At 35.4% G+C, this 22,779-nt stretch overlaps 1 protein-coding gene across 1 annotated transcript; it reads left to right on the forward strand.

Moving 5' to 3' along the window:
* Positions 1-16,856: 16,856 nt before the first annotated feature.
* LOC131941421 (uncharacterized) lies at positions 16,857-21,585 on the forward strand. The gene is made up of 2 exons (XM_059300666.1): positions 16,857-19,738; positions 20,013-21,585. Exons 1-2 carry the CDS (start codon positions 16,857-16,859, stop codon positions 21,583-21,585), a joined length of 4,455 nt encoding a protein of 1,484 aa, XP_059156649.1.
* The last annotated feature ends 1,194 nt before the right edge of the window (positions 21,586-22,779 follow it).

Genomic DNA, 22,779 nt, shown 5'->3' on the forward strand with positions numbered 1-22,779 from the left:
TATAGTCAAGCAATCAGTTCAAGTAAAAATCAATTACCTACAGTAAAGCCCCCTCAAAGGGTCGTGACCAGGTCCCAACGGGATAGCAAACCAGCGGTTGGAAAGTTTGGCGTTAAAAGACCACCACCATCCAGCCCTCCAGAAACAGATGTTCGAAAGAAAACCCCAAATAATTCATGCTAACTCTGGCAACATTGAACATCAGGGGGGCTAGGCACAAACACATTATATAAACAACATAATAAATACACACAATATTGACATCCTACTTTTACAGGAAACTAACATTTGAACTAATTAATATTTTTAGTAAATCTTCTATTTGCTTTCTGTAAAAAAAAGAGTTAAAAATTAGCTCGTGGAATGTATGAGTCGTTAGAAAGTGCGTTATTCATTTCTCCGTCAGTAGACACTCTCTCTCAGCCATGTATGATTGTAAACAACAGCCGGATCCAGTGGCGAAACTACAAAAAAGGGCCACCCCGCAAAAAAGATGCTTAGCCCCCCCCCCCCAATATATATATATATATATATATATATATATATATATATATATATATATATATATATATATATATATATATACAATAACATAATACGAACATAGAATACTCGTTGCTGTCCTGGTCGGGATTTGAAAAACATCAATCAAAAAAAAAAATTTCAACATCATGTCATGTGTAAGTGCATTAGCGTGTTTTGTGAAAAACCAGTTTTAATTAATTTTTGATAGAAGACCTCTTAGCAAATTGTCGGTCAAAATAATATAAAACATGAAAGCTTTGTATAAGTAATGGTGTCTCGTATTATGTTTATTTTTATGTGTTTTTTTTTTTGTAGTTATATTAGTAATGTTTTAAATACTATTGATTTTATACATTTCAATACATTTCCTTTTTTATACAACATCATTCTTTAGAAAACATAATCAAAACAGAAAAGGATGCAGCAAAAGAATTTATAACCCACTTTAGCAAAGTGGGACAAATAAATATCAGCCACCAAAGAGTAGAAGAGGTTAAAAATCAAACTGAAGTTAAAGAAAAACTACAGAAAGTCTCTCCCCACTCCTCCACTGGAATGGTAGCTCTGATTAGCAAGAATGAGCTTGGAGAAGCAATGAAGCTCCTCAAACTTAAGCAAGACCCAGGCCCTGACAAAATCTCAAATGATATGCTCATGCACCTGGGCCCCATTGCTAAGAAAAAAACTGCTCCAAATATTTAATGCAAGCTGGAAATCTGGGAAAATCCCAAATATTTGGAAAAAAAGCAATCATGATACCTGTTCTCAAAATAGGAAAACCCAGGAACAAAGTCTCGATAGCTATCGCCCAATAAGTTTAACAAGCTGCGTTTGTAAACTGATGGAAAGAGTAATAAACAACAGACTAACCTGGTTTCTAGAATCGAATAATCTACTAGCAGACGGACAGGCAGGCTTCAGGAAGTGCAGATCTACTGAAGACCAAATCACCTTCATTTCCCAGGAAATAGAAGATGGCTTTCAAGAAAAAAAAACCAACCTCAATAGTGTGAGTCGACTTTGAAAAAGCCTTTGACAAGGTCTGGGAGCAAGGCTTAATTCTAAAGCTAATAAACAATCAAGTATCTCATAACATGCTAAACTGGATCAAAGGTTACCTAAACAACCGAAAAGCATCAGTCTCCGTGCAAGGAAAAAGAAGTCACACTGTAACTATAAAAAATTGAGTCCCTCAAGGAGGAGTCTTGTCTCCTACTCTCTTTCTCATTTATATAAATGACTTAAATGAAAACATCCCAAGGAGAGTAAAAAGAAGCATGTTTGCAGACGACCTTTCACTAATCAGCACAGAGGAATATATTGGTACTTCAAAATTTCGTCTTCAGGTAACACTTGACAAGCTCGGCAAATGGACCAAAAACTGGGGCTTATCCATCAATACCAAGAAAAAAACTTATTCAAACTTCACCCTATCAACTATACATCAAAAAATGAAACTAACCCTAGAAAACCAAGAGCTAGAAAAAAATGACCACCCCAAATACCTAGGAGTCACTTTTTACACTCGACTTACCTGGAGAAAACAAATAGAGAACACACAAAGAAATGGGATTAAAAGACTTAATCTAATGAGGAAACTGGCAGGAACAGACTGGGGAGCAAATCACCACATCCTGAAAAAAGCCTACACCAGCTATGTGAGACCTACGTTAGAATATGGTGCTTCGGCTTGGGGCTCAGCAGCAAAAACAAATATTAGTAAAATTGACAAAGTTCAGAACATTGGTTTGAGAATAATGACAGGAGCCATGAAAACAACACCCATAAAAGCTATGGAGGAAATAGCCGCTCTTAGCTCAATAGAAGAAAGAAGAGAATAAAAAATCCTCACTCAATACACAAAGCTAGAGGCACTGGAAAACCATAACCTAAAACACAAACTCCAGAAACCCAGTCCATCAAACAGACTACAAAGAACAAGTTTCATCAAAGAAGCAAATAATCTAAAAAAGAAATATGAAATCGAAAATATCATTCTTGAAGCAAAAAAACTCAAAACCTCTCCCCGCCTTGGATCTCCCACTGTCATTAAACCATTATTGACTCAATGGACACCATAGAAAAAAAATCTGACTGTGATCAAGAAGAACTAAAGAAAATAACAAATAAACACATTAAGGATCAGTACCCCAGCAATACCTGGATTAGGGTTTTCACAGATGGCTCAGCTGAAGATGCCACAAAAAATGGCGGGGCTGGCGTCCTTATTGAATGGCCAAGCGGAGAAAGCCTGGAAAAGGCAATAGCCACCGCCAGCCTATCCGACAATTTTAGGGCAGAAAAAGAAGCTATAGAGCATGCAGCAAACCTCCTGTCAGAACACCCTGAATCACCAAATAGTCAGATAATATTTCTTACAGATGCCAAATCTGTCCTGCAATCCCTAAAAATTCCAGAGTCCTATACTCAATCACTTAGGACAGCACTAAAGAGGCTAATAAATACCTGCAGCAGAATTGTGCTGCAGTGGATCCCGGGCCACTGCCAGATCCAGGGTAACGAGATTGCAGAATAGCTGGCAAACATTGGGGGAAAGAAACCACAACCGGAAATTTCGCTACACCCAAAAGAAATAAAAAGAATGATAAAAAACAAACAAATGCAAATGTGGTCTAACACACCCTCTCTACAATAAAGATGATGGCTATTATAATTTGACACGAAAACAACAATACATAATCTTTCGACTTAGAACAGGCCACAACAGACTAAATCAACACATGCACAAAAAACTAAAGGTTGGGTGTGGCGAAATGTGCCCTTGTGGCAAGGCCCCGGAAAATACGGAGCACGTCCTTCAGGAATGTTCTTTGTAAAGCCAGACACGAGTCAGACACTGGCCCTTGCCCACCCCACTCAGGGAAAAATTATATGGGGCACCTGCCAAACTGGTGACCACAGTCCGGTTTGTTCACGAAGTTGGACTTGTTGTCTCAATCCTCCACCACATTCTCAATTAAGAACGAAGAAGAAGAAAAAGAGAATATTCTTTAGTAATTACTTATAAAAGAGAAGTAATTGCTTTTTAATTTGTTTAGTTCAAATCTATTAAAAAGGAGCTTATGATCACCCCTATTTGACTATTTTTTTTAAAAAGGGAAATAAGTCATGGAAGTTGTTTGAACATTTGCATATCTTTGATGAGTTTAATTGTAGGAGAAAGACTCGGCTTTCAAAGTTGTTTAAAAACAAAGGGAAAAAGAAGATACAAGAGAATAAAGATAAGAATAAACATAATCAAACTGAAGCTAAGGTAATTTTTTACAAAACAACCATCAAGTCAAAAATGAAAGAAAATTTACTTTTTTTTTAACTATAAAACATTTTTATTATGGTCTGCTCTGGGCCCCTAAATGGTGTGGGCTCCCCCGCAATGCGTGGTCTGGCGGCACTGTAGTTCCGCCCCTGGCCGGATCTTGTTTCAGTTAGATTTCTTTAACATTATTTTCTGATTGTCGAATTCTTTAGAACTAGACTATACATAATGTTTAACTAATTCACTTCTGTGTATTGAAATTCGGTTGTTTATTGGCGACAGAAGCTGACAATCTATATATATAAAGCAAAGTGGTCAGGTGCCCGATAGGGCACTTCCCGGCGCACAGGCGCGTCAAATTTGGCACGATGGTGCCTTCGGGCAATAGAACACGAAGGCCGGTGACGGTTGGCCGAAAAGTCTACGGAGAAGGGGTCAAAACTGACCTCGACTGACCGGCGCCTTATATGGGCTATATTACGAAAAAAAATTTCCTCCGACGACCCCCCTTGAAATTTTGTGAGGTGGTAGGAGAACACCTTGGGGTGTCACAAAAAACTCGCCATGTCCGGGAAAAATCGGGAAATGGGTCAAAACTGACCAGTCGTATTTCCCTATATAATCTTTGTATTTTATGGGAAAAACAGAGGGTCATTTCAAAACGGATTTTAGGGCACTTACCCTGTTTACATCTGGCTAATTTTTGACATGTTTATAGGTAAATGGCTTGACCGTAGGGCTGACCTGTCGGTCTTGCTCAAAGCCCTCGACGAGGGCTAAAAAGTGACCGCGAGTGAAATTCTCTTTATATGAGCTCTATTACGAAAAAAAATTTCCTCCGACGACACCCCTTGATATTTTGTGAGGTGGTAGGAGAACGCCTTGGGGTGTCACAAAAAACTCGCCATGTCCGGGAAAAATCGGGAAATGGGTCAAAACTGACCAGTCGTATTTCCCTATATAATCTTTGTATTTTATGGGAAAAACAGAGGGTCATTTCAAAACGGATTTTAGGGCACTTACCCTATTTACATCTGGCTAAGTTTTGGCATGCTTATAGGTAAATGGCTTGGCCGTAGGGCGGACCTGTCGGTTTGACTCAAAGCACTCGACGAGGGCTAAAAAGTGACCGCGAGTGAAATTCTCTTTATATGAGCTCTATTACGAAAAAAAATTTCCTCCGACGACCCCCCTTGAAATTTTGTGAGGTGGTAGGAGAACACCTTGGGGTGTCACAAAAAACTCGCCATGTCCGGGAAAAATCGGGAAACGGGTCAAAACTGACCAGTCGTATTTCCCTATATAATCTTTGTATTTTATGGGAAAAACAGAGGGTCATTTCAAAACGGATTTTAGGGCACTTACCCTGTTTACATCTGGCTAATGTTTGGCATGTTTATAGGTAAATGGCTTGACCGTAGGGCAGACCTGTCGGTCTTACTCAAAGCCCTCGACGAGGGCTAAAAAGTGACCGCGAGTGAAATTCTCTTTATATGAGCTCTATTACGAAAAAAAATTTCCTCCGACGACCCCCCTTGATATTTTGTGAGGTGGTAGGAGAACGCCTTAGGGTGTCACAAAAAACTCGGCATATCTGGGAAAACTTCGTAAAGGGGTCAAAACTGACCAGTTGTATTTCCCTATATAATCTTTGTATTTTATGGGAAAAACAGAGGGTCATTTCAACGCAGACTTTAGGGTACTTAATCTCAGTATATCTGGCTAATTTTTTGCATGCTCCTAGGTCAATGGCTTGACCTTTAGGGAAAACTGTCGGTTACACTCAAAGCCCTCGAAGAGGGCTAAAAAGTGACCGCGAGTGAAATTCTCTTTATATGAGTTCTATTACGAAAAAATTTTTCCTCCGACGACCCCCCTTGATATTTTGTGAGGTGGTAGAAGAACACCTAGGAGTGTCACAAAAAACTCGGCATATCTGGGAAAACTTCGGAAAGCGGTCAAAACTGACCAGTTGTATTTCCCTATATAATCTTTGTATTTTATGGGAAAAACAGAGGGTCATTTCAACGCAGACTTTAGGGTACTTAAACTCAGTATATCTGGCTAATTTTTTGCATGCTCCTTGGTCAATGGCTTGACCTTTAGGGAAAACTGTCGGTTACACTCAAAGCCCTCGACGAGGGCTAAAAAGTGACCGCGAGTGAAATTCTCTTTATATGAGCTCTATTACGAAAAAAAATTTCCTCCGACGACCCCCCTTGATATTTTGTGAGGTGGTAGAAGAACACCTAGGGGTTTCATAAAAAACTCGGCAATTCTGGGAAAACTTCGTAAAGCGGTCAAAACTGACCAGTTGTATTTCCCTAAATAATCTTTGTATTTTATGGGAAAAACAGGGAAATTTTAACACAATTTTTAGGTTACTTAATGTCTGTACATCATGCTAAGTTTTTGCATACACTACTATAGATGACTAGGCCGTATGGAAAAACTGTTGGTCAGACTCAAAGCCCTCGACGAGGGCTAAAAGATGATCTTGAGTGAAATTCTCCTTATATGAGATATATATATATATATATAAATAAATTGACGAACGATCCCCTTAATATTATTTGACGTCGTAGACCGACCATGGAGGGTAACAAAAAAACTTTATTCCCGTCGGAAACAGCCATTATAGTCGTTAAATAAGTTCATATAACGTAATTTCTTATATAAGCAAACAATATAAGTAAACAATGACATACGTCATAAGTTCAGTTTTCAAGGGAGGTAACGTTTTTAAAATTATTATTTTTCAAATAATTGTATACTATTTTAAACAGAAACAGAAAATGACGAAGTATAGCATTTGTTTTAGTACAAAATTAAGTTGTTAATTTAGTTAAGTATGTTAATTAAATTAATTAATTAATTTCAAAAGGCAATGTAATATAAACTATGAGATATACTGTTCATGAAACCTGTGTAGTTCTAATTCCATTTTAGTTATACATTGCGTACTTTCCAAAAATTCGCTACGAATCTGCATGTAAATGACTAACAAAAACATTTTTCTAAAGTTAGCATTACTGTTTAAATTAAACTTATTAAACTTATTAAAGCACTCCACACCCAATCCATCGCTAAATAATTAAGTATTCAAATTCTCAAATGCCTTTTAAAAACCTAAGCGAAGCTAGGCAGTATGCCTAGTTGTTAATAAGTTAATAATAGCTGTATAAATGTGTGGACTAAATACCAGCAGAAATAAATACTAATGGATTTATATCATTTAAAAAAAAGGTGTAAAAATGGTTACTGTTTGTTTGTTTGTTAATAAATTAAAATACATGTATTTGCTTTCTTATTTTGTTTTGTTAGACTTCGTATGTGAATACATTTATTTTTTCTACCTGATTACATTTACGATTTAAAAAATCTGAAAAACAACGAATTAACTAGATACAATTGTGTCTACCGTGTGGTATAAGTTAAAATATTTAAAAAGTAATTGTTAAACACCAAACGTATTTAAAAAGAATATAATAATTTAACTTAAAAATTGTAATTAACATAAACATAACCATGTTATTCAAGCTAAAATAAACGATGCATACGTCATGTTGGGGGCGGGTTAGATTTATCTCAATATAACCTTATGCGTGAGGTCGATACAGAAAATATATAGAACTAAATGTTGTTAATGTTATTGCCAGAGCTATTTAACGCAGACGGAAATAGGACGGAGTGGTTAAGAGATAAATAGTACGACATCAAACACGTACATTATAATTGTGAAATTAATTCCATAAATGACAATTGCACTGACCACCCAATGTACGCACATGTGGAGTTGACAGAGAAAGCTGAAGTGCTTTTAAAATATTTAAAAAAATGACAACATTTATTGGTAATTAGAGACGCTAAAACCAAATGTACATAATCTAACAAGATCTACAAGACACAGACACAACGTGTGAAGCCACTGACATTGTCATGACAGGAGAATATTAAGGATATGGATTGTTTTTGTTAGTAGAGTAAAAGTTGTATCGTCTGCGTAGGCTAAAATTGTTTTGTTCGATAAGTTTGGTATGTCTATTACTCTAAATTTATGTATTGTACCTAATGCTTTCTAAGATGAGTTATATTACTAGCATGCAAAGGTATGTGTGCTGTTTATTGTGTGGTTTTTAATGTTTTTCTTCTTTAATCTTAAATACACTCAACTTTCTTAACAATGCAAAATAAAAGTTAAAATTCGTTTTCTAGCTTTTACTGAAAAAAAAACTTGTATTCTTTTGTTTTCTCTACATCGTCACCAAGCCGACCTCTTCTACCCCTTCCCCTCTCCAGATATGTCGTCATGTTGAGAAGATCCCTTATATATCTGGTACTCTGTTGTAAGCGAAAAATGCAAATGGTTCAACACATTATGCGCTCACTTTTAATAGTGACGCCAAACATTACACATTACCAAGAAAAGGATGGCAATGTACATATTTCTTGGTAATTTGAAGACAATTTTCTATTCTATAATCAAATGGGAAATAAACATGTATTTTTATTTGAAGCGAATAATGATAATAGTCCAAACCGCAATAAATACAGCGATGTATATTTGATAAATCGATATCTTCGCTAGTCTTTCAAAAAAGTTAAACACAATTCTGTTGCGTTTATGTTTGCAATAACAGTAATATTTCAAACATAGAACAAACGCACATCAAGGATTTTTTACATCATATTTGCGACACTTTAGTTAAGTTTTTTGTCTAATTTTACAAATAGGTTTTCTTTTCTTTTTTTTTTTGAAAGTTGATTTCCCAAAAAGGTTTATAATAATAGAGAATTACTTCCCTTTTATAATAACCACATAAGATAGGTTAATTGCCTCGTTCATTTTCGGAAAAAAAAAATAAGTTAAATCATTAGATATTTTGAACGCCTATTATATTAGTAAACTAATTACGTATATAACTACTTATTACAAAATATACCAACAATTAAAAACACATTGCTAGCAATGTAACGACAACACCAAACATAAATTAAACATACTTGTCTACGTGTTTTTTTTAGTTTAAAATATGTATAATATTTTCTTAAAAAATAATAGTGTTTAAAAAAAAAGTTCGCAACTAGACTACATGCTATTTAACTAATAAACTTTTTTTCCATCGGAATTCGGTTGTTTATTAGCGACAGAAGCGCACACTTGCTAATAATATTTATATATATATGTGTGGACTAAATACCAGCAGAAAAAATGTTTTCTGAAAACAAAACAACAACGAAGCATCAAATATTTTACTCAGTTTATCGCTTGTTTAAAAAAAAAGTTATAAAAACATTTACCGTTTTTTTTAAATTGTTAATTGTATTACACTTTTGAAATAATAAATGTACAACCAAACTCTTTCGTGAAATGATATATAAAGGCATAGCTCCGTTTAGAAAAAAGGAAAATACTCTTTTTTGTGCATGTATTTGTTATATTATTTTTGTTAGATTTCGGAATATGATAAGTGATACAATGATGGAAATAAATTATTAAACACCGAATGTATTAAAAAAAAATTATATGTAACTTAACGATCGTAATTAACAAAAACATAACCGTGCTATTCCGGTAAGAGCGAGTTGCATACCTCATGTTGGTGGCGGGTTAGATTTATCTCAGTATATCATCATGCGTGAGGTCGATACAGAAAACACATGCAATAAAAGGTTGGTAGTGTTATTGCTAGAGCTATTTAGAGCAGGATGACGGAACTGTTAAGTGACAGATAGAACGACAGAAACACGAACATCATGAAAGTGAAAATAATTCTATTAAATGAAATAAATGACGAATTGGAATAACCACCCAATGTATGCATATGTGGAGTTCACAGAGAAGGCTGAAGTGCTTAAGTGGTTAAGTGCTGAAGTGATTAAAATATTTAAAAAATGATAACATGAGTTGGTGTTCAGAGACGCTAAAACCAACTGTACATAATCTAACTAGATCTTCAAGACACAGACACAACGTGTGAAACCACTAACATTGTAATGACAGGAGAATATTTAGGCTAAGATTGTTTTGTTCGATAAGTTTGGTATGTCTATTCCTCTGATGTATGTATTGCACCTAATGCTTTCTAAGATGAGTTCTAATGCTAGTATGTTAAGCGATTGTGAGGGTGATGTTGGGAACATTTCGAATTAACTTTGGAATAATTAAAAGTTGTGAAATATTATGATCTATTACTTGGTGGCTGTGTGTGTCGCAGTAGATGATTTCTATCCAGATATGTGTGCGCTGCTTGATGGAAAGTTTTCTTCTGATCTAAGCTAAGTATGCATTCTGGGGTGTTTTTATCGAGTGTATACTGAATGATATCTCTTATTAGGTGATTTAGATTGTGTATGTTCCTCCCTGTGATATTGCATTGTTGGTCAAAATGAATAAACATGTGTGGGAATAGTTCTATTTTAACATTCTAGGATTTTGGTATGATTTATAGTAGGATGTTTAAAATATAAGTAGGTCTATAAAAGTGCGTTAAATTGGGGTCAGTCTGGGGTTTCAGAAGACATGTTATAAAGGTGTGTTATCGTTTTTATGGCACCGTTCAAATAGGTAAATTATTTCAACGGTGGCTACACGAATAGGGTTCTATCGGTTGTGAAGTTTATAATTTTTTTTATTTTTTTTTAATTAGTTATAATGATTTATTTGATAGATTTTACACAGCATCAAGGACATTAAAATCAATTGCATATATAATAATCAAAGGGAGAAAATAACATGTCATAAGAACTAGACTAAAATAAGATTGTCACATTAGGTTTCTCTTGACTGCTTAGTTTACTGTGCTCCGTCCTTAGCTGCGGAGTCAAATGTTCACATTGTAGCCACCCATGGACAGAAATAGAAACGACCGTGGGAGAAGTGTCTCTGTAACACACATACTGATCTATCATTCCAAAACTTTCCATGACATAAAATTGACCCTTGGCGATGAGGGCACGCTACCTTGAAATATCCGCCAGTCCGGTTGAGTGTTGGGAAGTGTGTGTGTGTGGGGGGGGGGTGAGGTGTGTATCTCTTTCTGCCATTCAGTTTGTGCACTTTTAAAAACCTGGGAAACAGAAGACTGTTCTAATGTTAATTTACTTGAGGGCTGATCGAGTGATGTTTAGCTTGAGACTGTCGATATATGCATCTAGTTTATTTGCTTCTTCTGTAGTTCTAATGTTAGTTTCCTGTATAAGTAAGATGTCAATATTGTGTTTATTTATTATGTTGTTTATATAATGTGTTTTGTCCCTAGCCCCCCCCCCCCTCCCCCCCCCCCCCCCTGTTGTTCAATGTTGCCAGAGTTAGCATGAATTATTTGGGGTTTTCTTTTGAACATCTGTTCCTGGAGGGCTGGATGGTGGTGATCTTTTAACGCCAAACTTTCCAACCGTTGGTTTGCTATCCCGTTGGGCCCTGGTCACGACCCTATGAGGTGGCTTTACTGTAGGTAATTGTTTTTTACTTGAATTGATTGCTTGACTATATGACAGTTGACCTGATACCTTTGTTGCTGATATACTTTGAGAGCGTTTAATTTTCTTTAGCAGTTTCGTTATGTTTTCTGAACTAGTGTTATCTTGAAGAATATCATTTATTGTTTCGTCGACAGCCTCCAAATTTTCTTGATTCCCATCTTTTTTAGACCCTGTTACTATGGAATTTCCGGTCGCTATTGTCTCCATGGCTTCGGCCTCTATGGTGGTTTCTGTTACGCTTTCGTTAAGTAGATGTCATGCTGCAGTAGTATGATGGAACCTTGTGTGTGTGTTAATTTTTATTCTTCACATTTTATACATTGTAAGTACTTTGTTTCATTTTTATTTCTTGTGTGTGTTGTCTGGCCCCGGGTGGGTCTCATGCACAACTATGTCGGAGAAATACATCAAACGGCTATTCCTGCCTCAGTTTGGCTTGGCAGGACATGCGCCAAAAACTTTAGAGATTTTCATAGAAGAGGGTTTTTCTTTAGCTACTCTCACAGCTGACGAACTAAAAAGAGAGCTATGTATGTTATGTAGCCTATCACCAGCTGAATTTGAAGTTTTTAAAATAATTCACTAGCTTAGACATACCTGTCGTAACTTCCATTAATCAGACTTCATTACATCTCTTATAAATGTGTAACACATATCTAAACTGTGTTTAAAATTATAATGGCTTAACCCTTTTAAATAGGAAGCAAAGACACGTATTTAGGTTTTTATCATTTTTCAATCAAAACATTATTATGTTAAAGTTTGTACGTTTTTAGCAACAAAACATTATGTTTCTTTTATTTGAACTATTTTTAATTTATTTAATGTACTTGATTTGTAAATTAAACACCCAATTATTTCCCTTGGAAACTTACAAAATATGAATTAAAATTTTTGGTAAATACTTATATGCATTTGTGAACTAAAATAACAATATGTACACTGCAGTAAGCATAATATATTATACACATTTAAATAAACTAAAATAGAAAATATCTAACCAAGTAAAATATGTACCTGCTACTTTGGGAGCGGGTCGGATGTAGCTGTATATAACGTTGTGTGTGAGTTTAATATGGAAGACCATATGTTGATACAATCCTCAATAAAGCATTCACCACATTGGTTTGAGTAGTGGAGTGATTGATTGCCCCATTTAAATTATCGGACTTTTGACTAAGATCAAGGTGTACTATATGTCACGGGTTCTGTACAGAAGTCTTAGCTGTGGCCGCAGTTTTTCCTAACGTTAGTAAGATACCCATCTGAGCTGGGTGGATATAAGGACGTCCTACATATATGGCATACTGTTTGGTTAACTTAGTTGCCAGTTCTGCTACATCGAAACATCCAGGTGGTCAACGATCTAATTGTTTGGGAAATATACATTGATGCTGTTTGTTTGTTTCATATAAACAACAAACCTCGGCTAACTTATCTGAATCAAATGTTACAAGAGGTAGAACGTGAAATGTGTGAGTCGCAATTGAGATCGTTCATCACTTCCCCCTTCTGTTGACACGCGGCTCTCCCTATGATGCAGGAAGGTAAACAACAACACCATGTCTTTCAGTTAGCATAAACTTTGTTAATTCTTATTTCTGGTTTGTAGAATCCAGTTGAACGACAAGTTAATTGTATTGTTTACTTCAGTGTGTCAGAAAGTGGAAGCTTACCAAACTATTGTGTTTGCGAATATTGGTATTTAATTGGTTGGCGAATTATTAAGATGCATAAAAAATTATTACATACGGAGAAAAATGTATGCATTTATAATACAGAATGTAACCTATTTATCTTTATTTAACTATGAAATTTTTTTTTTAATTTAAGTTTTTCGTTGTGTTATCAATAGAGCTTGAGCAGTTCTAAAAAAGTTGCTTTTTTATTTACAATAAGAAGTTTGCTAATTACTTCCCACTTTTACATCCTATTATTTTATGGGAAACGACTCTCATACTATTTATAACCCTAGCTATGGAAATGAATTTTTTTTTTAAAATAGCCATTAAATAAATACATATTAACAAAATAAGCCATAGTAAACAAATTGGAATATGTTTATGTGAATGAGTGCTTGATTTTGAGAATGTTTGTATTAGCCAATTATTGTAACCTGTACCACTTTTGCTCAATCTTTTTAAAGACATACGAATGAGTCGGTTTAAACAATGATTGCTGAGCAGTTTAGCTCTTCCCAATTAATACCTTTTTTTTGGTAATAAAATGTTTGTCTGGAATTTAATGTAAAAACACGAATCCTTTGAGTTCAATAGACCCAAACGACAATGGGCACAAAGATATTCGAGAGGTCCATAAAATATTTCAAAACTCATTTATTTTGTATTTAAAATTAATATGGTTATACAATCCTGACTGATTGTTTTTTAGGACTTTAAAAAGATTTGATGTATTTGACGTTTTAGTATTTTCAGCAATTTAACACAATTAAAAAAAGCCAAAAGCAGTTAGGTTGTCACGTGCTAATGGTGACATCATTAATTGCTTCCTACTATTCGATAGCCTAGCATAATTTTTGCTATACACAATGTAAAAAAAATGGCAAAAATAGGGCATATGGTTTAAAATAACATAGTTATTTAAAAGCTATGTAGCCATTGATGTTTGGTAGTTTAGAGATGTGTTACGACATTTTGGTCAACGTCCCGACAAGAAAAACGGAAGAAATAAACCCTAAATGAATGTCCCTTATAGTGTTTCTGTATAAGAAGGACAGAGGGTGGACGTAACCGTGGAGTAAATGAATTTAATACAACTTTAAGTGTTTACTGAATGATGTCATAATTAAAATTACCTTTTTTTTTTCTCTGATATATGAACAGTGCATCGATTATTTAAAATGGTTTTTATTTGAAATTGAATTGTATTGGTTAAAAACAAAGTAAACTGCAAGCATTTGTTTGTAATACGGTTAACACTCAAACTAGTTAATTAAATTATATTTTAAAGTTAATAAAATGATTTAATTACTTTACAATCACTGTAAGAAATGTATTGTGCCCCATTGTTTTCGAATATGTAATATTACATAACAATACATGTTATTCATCTAATCTATTAATTTATAATTAATTTTTTCTGAAATTCTGTTTTAATAACTACACATTCGGCATGTACCTCGAAGTAATACTCGAACTTGAATTAAACCAACTTTTTCGCTCGTCTTTAAATGTTGCAAGCCATTGGTTAAAGCTGGTGAGTAGTAACGAGATTTCTATCATTGGACTTAACTGATTATTGTGTTTGTTCTTCCACTATAGATTGGTGACACTTTTTTAGCCTCGTTCACATATCTGAGTTTAATAGATTTAACAAATAGGCTACTTTGTTAAATTTACATTACTATCTTCTAAATATTGTCTAAAATACAAACATTTTTTTCGGAAATCTGAGACAGTTTCAGTAACTTCAATCACATGAATGTCGATACATTACTGTTAAAATTAGTACACACAATAATTACTGTTTCTATTTTAGCACAGTTCACGGTAACATGATAATAAAAAATAAATCCATACATCTTTATTCAGGGTGAAATGGATTTTCTAGCTTACCACAAACATACAGTAAAAAATATCTACAACAAATGTTGTTGTTTTTTTAAGCTATATAAAGCAGAAAGTAATTAGACGGTGTTAACAATCAGTTAAATCTGAATGTTGAGTCTAAGCGTTTATGAAAACAGTGGCGGTTAAGCAAAGAATTCAGAAATAGCTGCCCATACGATATTATAAAACTTCGCGCTAGTTAAAGAGTTAGTGTCGATGTCACATGCCTATTATAGCCCTTTGCGATGGACCCGTCCCATGCGCATTTAAGACAAATGCTTGGGATCTGTCAATATCGTAGATCTAACCCAACTAACCCGACATTTAAGACAAATGCTTGGGATTTGTCAATATCGTAAATCTAGCCCAACTAACCCTCCTGGACGGTACAACGGCAGGGACGGAGGTAGCTGCGTCCACCCGTGACATGCAGCTGACCTGTGGTGGTGAGAAAAAAGGGAAAGAGAGAGGGGGTTTAAAAACACATGGCGGTAATTATGTCCAAGAAAAAAAATATTCCTAATTGGCTTAAAGTTATGAGAGGTCATAGACATTTTTATTATAAAATCTATCTATCTATATACTACTAAAAGTCAAGTTTGTTTACATGTTTGAATATTTATTTGTTTTTTTTGTTTGTTTTTTTGTTTGTCCGATCGAGTTTTGTGATATGTTCGACTCTATCTGGAGAGCTGTAAAGTAGTATGTAGGTAGAGAAAAATTTTTTAATGCAGACAGACTGTTAATCACAAATTTATTTAAAGACGTTAATTAATTTATTGATTTATTCATACGTAGAGTAACCCTATTTTTTAAAAAGATTTGAAAAGCCATTAGACTCGACGGAAACAGTGACGTCACATGATGTGTTTATTTTTTTACATCGATAATGGCGTGTTCCCATTCCAATGTTTAACGCGTTTTAAAGCTAATTTTCTGTCGGCTTTAACTTTAACAATACGTCCGTTTGCTGTATTTATTACGTTCCAACACTTATATCAATTTTAAACTGTCTTTTTCATTTAGTTTTACGATAAATTTCTCTAGATCTACAATCTGTCCAAGAAAGTTATTTATTTATTTATAGATCTAGATTTAGAATCTAGGTCAAATCAAATATTTATTGATAAAAAATACAATAAAAAAAAGAGACTTAAGCAAACCAGTCGTAGATCTAGAATATAGATAACTCTATCTAGATTTAGATAATAATGAGTTTCTATATACTAAAATATTTTAGACCTTTATTATTTTGTATAAATCTAAATCTTTGTTTCGACTATGCTAATTTTGAAATGCTGGATGCAGGGCCTATTTGCGTAGCTTAAGATTCCTACGCGGCTTTGATACCGGTAATTTTGCTAAATTGGAAACGTAAATTCTAAATATATTCTATCTAGATCTAGATTTAGATAATAATAATAATCATGAGTTCTATATGCTAAACTATTTTAGACCTTTATTATTTTATATAAATCTTTGTTTGTATAGCTATGAAATATGCTAATTAGGAAATGCTCGCTCCATGGCCTCTATTTGCATAATTTAAGATTTATACGCGGCTTCTATACTGCTAATTTTGCAAAATTATAAACGTAAACTCTAGATATAGCTCAGTCGTAGATCTAGAATATAGATAATTCTATCTAGATTTAGATAAAATAAATGTCAACAGTGTTTCTTATTTTAATGGTATCATTGGTTTGTTTCCCTATCTAAAGTCGACAGTGTTCTTTAATAGTAGATTTTCCACATCAACCGTATTTTTATTTAATGTTAGTAGTTTAATTAAAATAACTCTGAATTTTTTAAAATGTGGACATAGGCAGCGCTGTTCAATCTTCATCTTTTGAGCAGACTTTTTAAGACTGCATTTATTATTTCATTTGAAAGTTATTTAACAAGCTTACTCTAATGCGAAATACAACATAAGTGTTGTGTCAATCTGCTGAACGGACGTCTTTATTAATTTTTAATATTATCAGTTGATTGGAAAAAAAATGCCGGGAAGAAAAAGAAAGGGTAAATCAAATTGGAGTTCAGATGCGGTTAAACAGGCGAGGCGCAGGAGAGAAAATGAAACTGCTGAGCAAAAAGCAGCACGACTAAAAAAAGATAGGGAACGAAAACATAAACAGCGCAAAGATGAAACAGAGGAAGAAAGATTACACCGTCTAAAAGAGCAAGCAGAACGAACAAAAGATAATATCAACGACGAAACAGAAGAAGAAAGGTTGCAGCGTTTACAGAGAGTGTTAGAAAGAAGGAAATCAGAAATAGCCACAGAGACAGAAGAAGAAAGGTCGCAGCGATTACAGAGAGTGTTAGAAAGAAGGAAATCAGAAATAGCCACAGAGACAGAAGAAGAAAGGTCGCAGCGATTACAGAGAGTGTTAGAAAGAAGGAAATCAGAAATAGCCACAGAGACAGAAGAAGAAAGGTTGAACCGTTTGAAAGATATGGCGGTACGGACTAAAAATAAAACGATGAATGAAACTGGGGAAGAGAGATCTGAACGATTGAAAGATATGTCGCTAAGAAACAAAAATAGAATTACCACTGAGACGGATACTAATAGATACAAACGTTTGAAAGATCAGACAGAACGTAATAAAAAGATGTTGCTTAGTGAAACAGTACAGCAACAATTGCAGATGACCACGCCCCGAACTACGATAACCCGCACACACCGTCCTCTGTCTGCCGATGTTGGGCACATGGATAAGATTTGTGCCCACTGCCGTGCTTATCGCTTACATGGAGAGACTGCTAACTTTTGTTGTATGAGCGGAAAAGTCAATATGGCCAATCTGCCTCCACTCCCACATGAGCTTCAACGTCTGTTCAGTAGTGACCAGCCTGACGCCAGGGAGTTTAGAAAAAACATAAGGCAGTATAACTGCCTGTTTCAGATGACTTCATTTGGTGGTAAGGAAGTATTTTCTCAAAAGCGCGGCTGGAACCCATCTGTCATCATCCAAGGACAAATTCATCATTATATAGGCTCCCTAATTCCAGAACCCCACAAACAAGCACAGTTTCTACAAATTTACTTTTTAGACCCACATGACAGGGTTAAACTTAGAATGGATATATTAGAAAACGGGGGGATTCAACGTAGTATTGTAGAGTTGTTAGAGGGCGTTTTTAGAACTTACAATCCCTATGTTAGGTCCCTAACGCTAGCTAACGAACAAATTAAAGATATCCCAGAGGCTAGGATTGTTATTGACCCCAACAGACGGCCATCCCAGGAACATGAGAGGAGGTTTAATGCGCAGGCCGCCAATGAGGTGGCGGTTATTTTAGAAAATAACTATTCCCCCGAAGTAACGTCAAGGCATGTGAAAAAGGTGGAAAAGTTCAAACAATATCCGAGTCCCACCGATCATACGACTGCTTGCAGTATGTTATTTTTTTTTCCATGGGGTGAAGATGGTTGGCACAGTCAATTACAGCTGACAAACCAAAAGAAGTTAACGGCTATGCGGTACTATTCTTTCCGCATACAAAATCATGAGCATGAATTTAACCACATACTCTGGGGAGGACGACTGTTCCAGCAATATTTGGTTGACATGGCTGCAAAGATGGAAGGCGAACGTCTGAACTTTATAAGAACTAATCAAGTTTCATTACGCTCATCTACTTATAAAGGCCTTACAGATGCACTGAACGATAACGATGATCTACAAAATATCGGCAAGCGCGTCATTCTTTCGTCAACTTTTGTCGGCGGACCACGGTACATGATGGAGAGATGCCAGGATGCCATGATGTACATACGCAAATATGGCAATGCATCATTCTTCATAACCATGACCTGTAATCCAGACTGGCCAGAAATACAGGAAAATTTATTTTTAAATAAAAAACCTTACGACAGACCTGATCTTATTGCTAGAGATTGTGAATTAAAAAGAAAATTATTCCTCAAGTACTTGACAGGGCCTGACGGTTTGTTAGGCAGGTGCATTGCTTTTATAATAAGCACCGAATATCAAAAGCGAGGACTGCCTCATCTGCACTGTTTACTTTGGCTCGACGAAGAAACCAAACCTCGACCAAATGTGTATGACCAGTACGTGCAGGCTGAAATACCTAACCCATTGGAAGATGCTGAGGGACACGCTTTAGTTCTAAGGCACATGATTCATGGTCCGAACTGTTGTGTCACATCTCCTTGTTGGAAAAATGGCGCGTGTTCTAAACGCTATCCTAAATCTTTCGCCGAACACACAATGTGTGGAGAGGATTCATATCCCGTATATAGGAGAAGATCGGTGGATATGGGTGGATTTTTCGGCTACAAAGAAGGGAGAGAGGGAACACCAATAACATCTGAGTGGGTCGTCCCTCACAATATGCAGCTCTTGAAAATATTTAACTGTCATTTGAATGTGGAAGTCTGCACTTCGGTTAAATCAATAAAATATGTCGTTAAATACACACTAAAAGGCAGTGACCAGGCAATGTTTGGTCTCAAGCAAAACGACGAAATTGCCCAGTATTTGGCAGGCCGCTACATTGGCCCATCTGAAGCTGTTTCGTCCATTTTAGGATTTCCGGTTCATGAAAGAGACCCCCTGGTAGTTAGGCTGCAAGTCCATCTTCCCGACGAACAACATGTTTATTTTCAAGACACTGCTGGGCTTACTGACACAGAGATGTGTAAAACAACTCTAACCCAGTTTATGAAATTAAACACAGATGACCACTTTGCCAGAGCATTGTTTTATGCTGAAGTACCACGGTACTTTACCTGGGCCAATAAGCAATGGCAGCGCAGAAAGGTTGGAAAAGAAAACCCAAATCATCCAGGGAGGTTTGAGGCCAATGTTTTGGGACGGGTCTACACAGTTTCACCACAATGTGGTGAATTGTACTATCTACGGCTCCTTCTGCACCACGTAAAAGGACCGCAATTTTTCGATGATTTAAAAAAACACGATGAAAATACCTTGGCCACATTAAAAAATGCGCGTATAGCAAGGGGCCTCTTACAGACTGATGATCACTGGCGTCGGACATTACTAGATGCAGAAAACACGAGACTGCCGAGGGCTATGCGAGATTTATTTGTAGTCCTGCTGACACATGAGGAAATTGTCAACCCTAAAGAACTGTGGGAGCAGTTTAAAAACTCTATGTCACAGGACTACTTACAGTCGGACATGTTTACTCGCACAAATGAGAACCCAACACCATGACCAGGCACTCTTATATATTCAAGAGAAGCTAGAAGCATACGGCAAAAGACTCGCTGACTACAGTTTGCCGACACCAACTTCTCTACGTTATCTTGGACACAATGAGGATATAACCAAAGAGACGAGCTACTGCAGGGAAAAATTGTCCATTTACGTCCGAGAAAAGGCACCCATGTTGAACTGTGAGCAGTTAGCAGTATACAATTATGTATTAGAGTGTCTTGAGGAAAATAAACCATCCATGGTTTTTATTGATGCCCCTGGAGGAACAGGTAAAACTTTCCTCATAAATTTAATAATATCACAGGTAAGAGCCAAAGGAGATATCGCCCTTGCAGTGGCATCTTCAGGTATAGCAGCAACATTGATGCCTGGTGGCAGAACTGCTCATTCCCGTTTTAAAATCCCAATAATAGTAGATGACAATTCAGTATGCAACATAGAAACGAACTCGAATACCGCAGGTCTTCTCCGCCAAACAAAGCTTATTGTTTGGGATGAATGCTCCATGGCCAGACGAGAATGTTTTGAAGCTGTTGACAGAACACTGCGCGATGTTTGTCATAAGGACGTCGCTTTTGGAGGCAGTATCACTATTTGCTGTGGAGATTTTCGACAGCTTCTGCCTGTAGTCAAGCGTGGAAACGAAGTAGACATACAAAATGCCTCCATTAAAAAATCTTACCTTTGGGAGTTATTTACAAAGTTTAATTTGAATTTAAACATGCGTCTTGAAGAAGGAGAAATTGACTACAGCAGGTTCTTATTGAATGTTGGGGAAGGTAAAGTACCTACAAATGAAAATGGGGAAATAGAATTACCGGAAGATATGGTCCTTAACAATATTTCTATCGAACAATGTATGAAAAACATATACCCTTCATTTGAAGAACCTAAGGTGGTATTTTCAAAAAGATGCATTTTGGTGCCATTGAATGAAAATTTAAGAAAAATAAATTCAATGAGCATACGAGAATTTCCCGGTCAGTTGAAAGAATGTTTCTCTTTCAACTCTGTAATTGAAGGAACTGACTCTGCACATTTTCCCACTGAATTTTTAGATTCTGTTGAGTTGTCTGGTCTGCCACCGCATAGGTTGGAACTAAAAATAGGTTCCCCTATAACACTGCTACGAAATCTTGATCCCCCAAGATTGTGCAATGGAACTAGACTAATAATTCAAGCGTTGCATAACAACCTTATAGTTGCTAAAATACTTATAGGACAATATCAAAACGAAACTGTTTTAATACCAAGAATAACAGTAAAATTAACTGAAGGCGACGATATTCCCCTACAAAGAACACAGTTTCCAGTCCAGTCATGTTTTGCCATGACAATACACAAGGCTCAAGGGCAGACCATGGAAACTGTCCTTATTTTCTTAGAAAAACCTGTATTTCAGCATGGTCAGTTACATGTAGCACTTAGCCGAGGAAGAAGAAAGGAAAATGTTAAGGTGCTTTTAAAAGATAGCATATTTACAAGGAATGTAGTCATTAGAAGTATTTTGCAATAAATTCAATTTTGATGTTTTTGATGTTCTGGTTTTACTGTAGAGCTTTAAGCAGGAAATAGTTAGATCTATGTTGCCATGGTGTAGGTCTAAATAAATATTTGGTTATCACATTCATCAATTAATACAGATATTTCCTTATGCAAATAAATATGATTTAACAGTTTCATCGTAAACAATTTTTTAAAGTTTTTTTTTGTTTAAAGAAATTTCCAGTAGTTCAATACCTCTGATGATGTGTGAACAAAAACTAAAATGTAGAAGTTTATTATCTTTTTACATTGTTGGTCCAAAATCATATTTATTTGATGATCCAATATGTAGCCTAATTGTGAATATTATAGCTTTTACTAGGCCAGCAAAATGTCATATTACACCTTTTTTATTACTACTCTGATAATAATAGTTCTAATAATAACAAATCTGTATCTTTAATTAATTTATTTGAAACCAGTTTTAAATGGTATACTTTCATTTTTTTAAATATTCTATCATTATAAAATATTTTTTTTATTGTCTATGTGTTGTTATTATATTTCGTTTTGTTTCTTTTTAAACACACACAAACAGCACTTTAATAACCTATAATTATCTCTCAACGATTCAACTGAGTAACATAAAATTGTATTTTTCATTAGGACATAAAGTAAATAGCCCAAAACACTAAAGTATTATTTCAATCTGATAATCTGAGTGTGTAATATAGTTCACTTTGCTCTACTGTAAAGTGTACTTAAAATGTAATGTCGACGAAATAGTTCTGTTTAAACAAATTGCATACAGTGCAGGACCCTTAACTTTTTTTTATGATACCCGATTTGACAAAAAAAAAAAAAAAAAAAAAACACCTGGTTCTTAAGTTACACACACAAATATGTGGTGGTCAGGCTATTTGTGACGATGTGGGAGGGGGGGGGGGGGCGGGTGGAGACATAAAAGTCGTCAAAAAGTCCTATTTGAATAACCCCTTAACCCACAGTTATCCAAAGGATGACGGGTGGTCTAGTATACTACTAAAAGTCAAGTTTGTTTACATGTTTGAATATTTATTTATTTGTCCGATCGAGTATCGTGATATGTTCGACTCTATCTGGAGAGCTGTAAAATAGTATGTAGGTAGAGAATAATTTTTTAATGCAGACAGACTGTTAATCACAAATTTATTTAAAGACGTTAATTAATTTATTGATTTATTCA

The sequence above is a fragment of the Physella acuta genome, unplaced genomic scaffold (assembly GCF_028476545.2).
Source record: "Physella acuta isolate Inbredline_101_S28 unplaced genomic scaffold, ASM2847654v3 ptg000361l, whole genome shotgun sequence".
NCBI classification, from domain to species: domain Eukaryota; kingdom Metazoa; phylum Mollusca; class Gastropoda; family Physidae; genus Physella; species Physella acuta.